At 42.4% G+C, this 3,104-nt stretch overlaps 1 protein-coding gene across 1 annotated transcript; it reads right to left on the reverse strand.

The window, feature by feature from the left end:
* Positions 1–490: 490 nt before the first annotated feature.
* On the reverse strand, positions 491–2,844 carry LOC104548489 (histamine H3 receptor-like). The gene is made up of 2 exons (XM_010194516.1): positions 2,677–2,844; positions 491–1,276 (listed from the first exon to the last, which is right to left on the reverse strand). The coding sequence occupies exons 1-2, from the start codon at positions 2,755–2,757 to the stop codon at positions 491–493; spliced, it is 867 nt and encodes a 288-aa protein (XP_010192818.1). The 5' UTR covers positions 2,758–2,844.
* Between the last annotated feature and the right edge of the window lie 260 nt (positions 2,845–3,104).

Consider the following 3,104-nt stretch of genomic DNA (forward strand, 5'->3'; position numbering starts at 1 on the left):
AGTAAGCCCAAATGGCGGCAGAGGTAGATGCTCCACTGCCCTTCAGAGGCGCTGGGCTTGTGCTCATTATCTTCTATCAGCAAACTACACTTAATTTTTCTAGGCCTTGCACAGGGCACTGCTGCAGACATCATGAGGCCTCAGGCTACTTAAAAATAACTCATTGCCTTTAAATAATACCACCTATGAACACAAATATAAGGTGAACTGCAATTAAAGATAGTTTAACAACTAGAATGAAGACAGTGTGGATACACGACTAGTGTAAGTCTGACAGAGGCAATACCCTTTCACCTGCCAATTGATATAGCTGGAAAAAGTACACAAACTTTGTACGAACATGTTTGTCTGAAGGAGGACATATTTCACAGAAGGTGTATCTAGGCTTTCTAACTAGATTAATATCCTGGAAGTGACTATCTCTGTTTTCAAACTGTGGCTACTTACATTCCTCATCCAGCTTCTCTTGAACCCTTTTTTCTTTTTCCTTCTAAAAAGAGCCAGATCTCAGTTTTGCAAACTTCTGGGGACATAATATCTTCATGAAAGCCATTCGAAATTTAACATGACAGAGAGGGTAGAGAAATGGATTCAGGGAGGAATTGATCCACAGAAGCCAAAAGGTTATTTCATACAAGGAGTTATGGACACAGGTTCCTTGGCAGGCCCCACGAATAATCATTAGCAAAGTGTACGGGGCCCAGCAAATGGCAAACACACAGACAATTATGGCAAGTGACTTCGCTACTTTCTTGTCCTGCTGCAGTTTTGACCTGGTCCTTGAAGAGAAAGAAACAGAGAATTCGTTTTCTGGGGTTACAGAATTGTGCCTGGATGGACATGAGCTGTCAGTCACCAAAGACTCTTTCTTTGGCCGCGTGGAGGAAGAAGCACTGTCCTCTGCTTCCGATGGAGAAGAAAACAACCCTTGCCTCTGCAAGAGGCAAAATCTCCAGGATAAGCTGCCTCTCCTTGGAGGCTCACAGTCCTGCGTGCTGCCACGCCGCTGGCGCCTCTGGATGTTGTGGAAGATGTGCACGTTGAAGTAGGTCACCGAGAGCAGCGGCACAAAGAACTCCAGGGTGGATGCGCACAGGAGGAAGTACCAGTTGTCAAAGAACTCGGCGTAGCACTGATCTGCTGCTACCACGCTTTGTCCAGCCACGTGCTCCCAAAAGAGGATTGCTGGGCAGTAGAGGAGGAAAGCAAGGACCCATATGACCACCATGCTGATGACAGGGTTGGACATTATTCCCTGCTGGGCTCTGTAAGATACCTGGGAGGGTAAAAAAGAAAGAGGTCACACCCATTTGAGAGACATTTTGGAACCAACAGAAGTAGCAGAAGAGGAACTCAGCAGGATGCTTGGTAATTCAGAGCTATGCTGATCAGCTGAACACCACCCAAGTATGTTTTATTAATTGATGCTGACATAGCATAGGGGTGTCTCTCTACAGGTTAATATAACTGTGCTAGGGTCCTGATCCAGGTGATGAAACATGGTCATCCATCAGTACCTGGTAATTTGGTATGCCTTGTTTGAGACATCCGTGGTCTCAAACACACACACACACACAAAAGTGTCAGAGTAATGAGCATTTTCTAGTTGTTCAGAGCATGACTCCCATTCACTGACAGCTGCACTGGTTTTTACAGCATTTTACAAATAGGACTATATGTGTCGTAGTGGTCAACAGAAAATGTGGCACATGTGTTTAACACCCACTTTTGGGAAAGTTGTTTATTGCACACTTCATGAGGAGGTAGGAATAGATTTCACATCTGCAATCCAGATTCTAGCTGATGAAACCACAAAATTATCCCTTTCCTTTCTTTCCCCCCAACTTCAGCACCAGTACATAATTTTATTTTCCACTGTATGTTGCAGAACAGATATATTGTAGTCCACATCCTGCACCATCCCTTTACATGGGATGACAGGGTGAGTGCATAATTCCTGGACCTTAGGTATCCAATTGGAAAAAAAAAAAAAGTAAGAGCTAATTTCATTAAAGACTATCATGCAAATGTCCATAGGACTTAATCACATTTGCACAGAAGCTCTTAATTTTGCACTTCGAAAACGCTGAGTCTTTGGCTTTCCAGTGTAATGTTTCTTGCTCATAAAATATTTTGGTGTTCGATTTCCCAGATTTTTTCCTTAAAGTAAAAAATAATAAAATGTAACAAAAGGGCAAATATAATAAGTACAATTAACTATCATTAACAAAAATAAAACCGAAATTCTATCATATGACATTACATTGACATTCTCATATGTCACCAAGGAGCTGGAACCTTTACTCTCCCCAACATTTCATTGCCACTGGAGTTAACAGAGTGATTAGTGAGAAATGCTGTTCTCCATCCTTAGCATGAACCTTACCAGCCTCCTGCGTTACCCTCTTCACCCCTCAGCCTGCTTTCCTGTTGCAGCACAACAGCAACCTACAGCTGAAATCATGAGAAAAGTCCTGTTTGACTGGTTCTGGGCTGGAGCATGCTCAATGCTGAACATTCACCACACCTAGCTGCAAATATCAAATAATCTCCACATGCCAGCACACTTTTGAGGGCTATGATCTCGAGTAAATCTGGGCTTATACTCATTAACACAGCAAAGGTTGGTGAGTATAATCCACCAGTGATCTTGTGATAAAATCAGAGGGTACTTACAGCTTTAGTAACTGACAGGAAACGGTCATAGCTGATAAGAACAATGTTAAATACTGAAGCTGTGCACACGAGATAGTCCATAGCCAGCCAGAGCTTGCAAACGCCTCTTCCCAAGTGCCATTTCCCTGTCAGGTTGTAAGGGATGTAGAGAGGTATGCAGAACGCACCTATGGAAAGCAACCAGAGACACCATGCAGTTCATACAGATGGCAAACAGTACTCCTGGAAGCAGAGAGAGACACTATTCTGGTGTTTGGCTAAAAAAAATAAATCTATAAAGGTAAATATGTAATTTACTGATTTTTTTTACATTCTCATGAAATCTAATGGTGACTTTCTATGTATTTGATCTTAGTGTATTTGGGTATGCTGATTGCTGGGAATAAGTTCAGGGCAAATCAGCAAAGAAAGATCTGCTGAAGAAGAAA

Source organism: Mesitornis unicolor, unplaced genomic scaffold (genome assembly GCF_000695765.1).
Source record: "Mesitornis unicolor isolate BGI_N332 unplaced genomic scaffold, ASM69576v1 scaffold33411, whole genome shotgun sequence".
NCBI classification, from domain to species: Eukaryota; Metazoa; Chordata; class Aves; order Mesitornithiformes; family Mesitornithidae; genus Mesitornis; species Mesitornis unicolor.

Excerpts from the sequence above, each read along its gene's own strand:
- LOC104548489 (XM_010194516.1), bottom strand. The coding sequence starts at position 2,757 with ATGGACTATCTCGTGTGCACAGCTTCAGTATTTAACATTGTTCTTATC. Across the intron at positions 1,277-2,676 it reads TCCTGTCAGTTACTAAAGCT|GTATCTTACAGAGCCCAGCA; the intron begins GTAAGTACCCTC and ends TTACCCTCCCAG.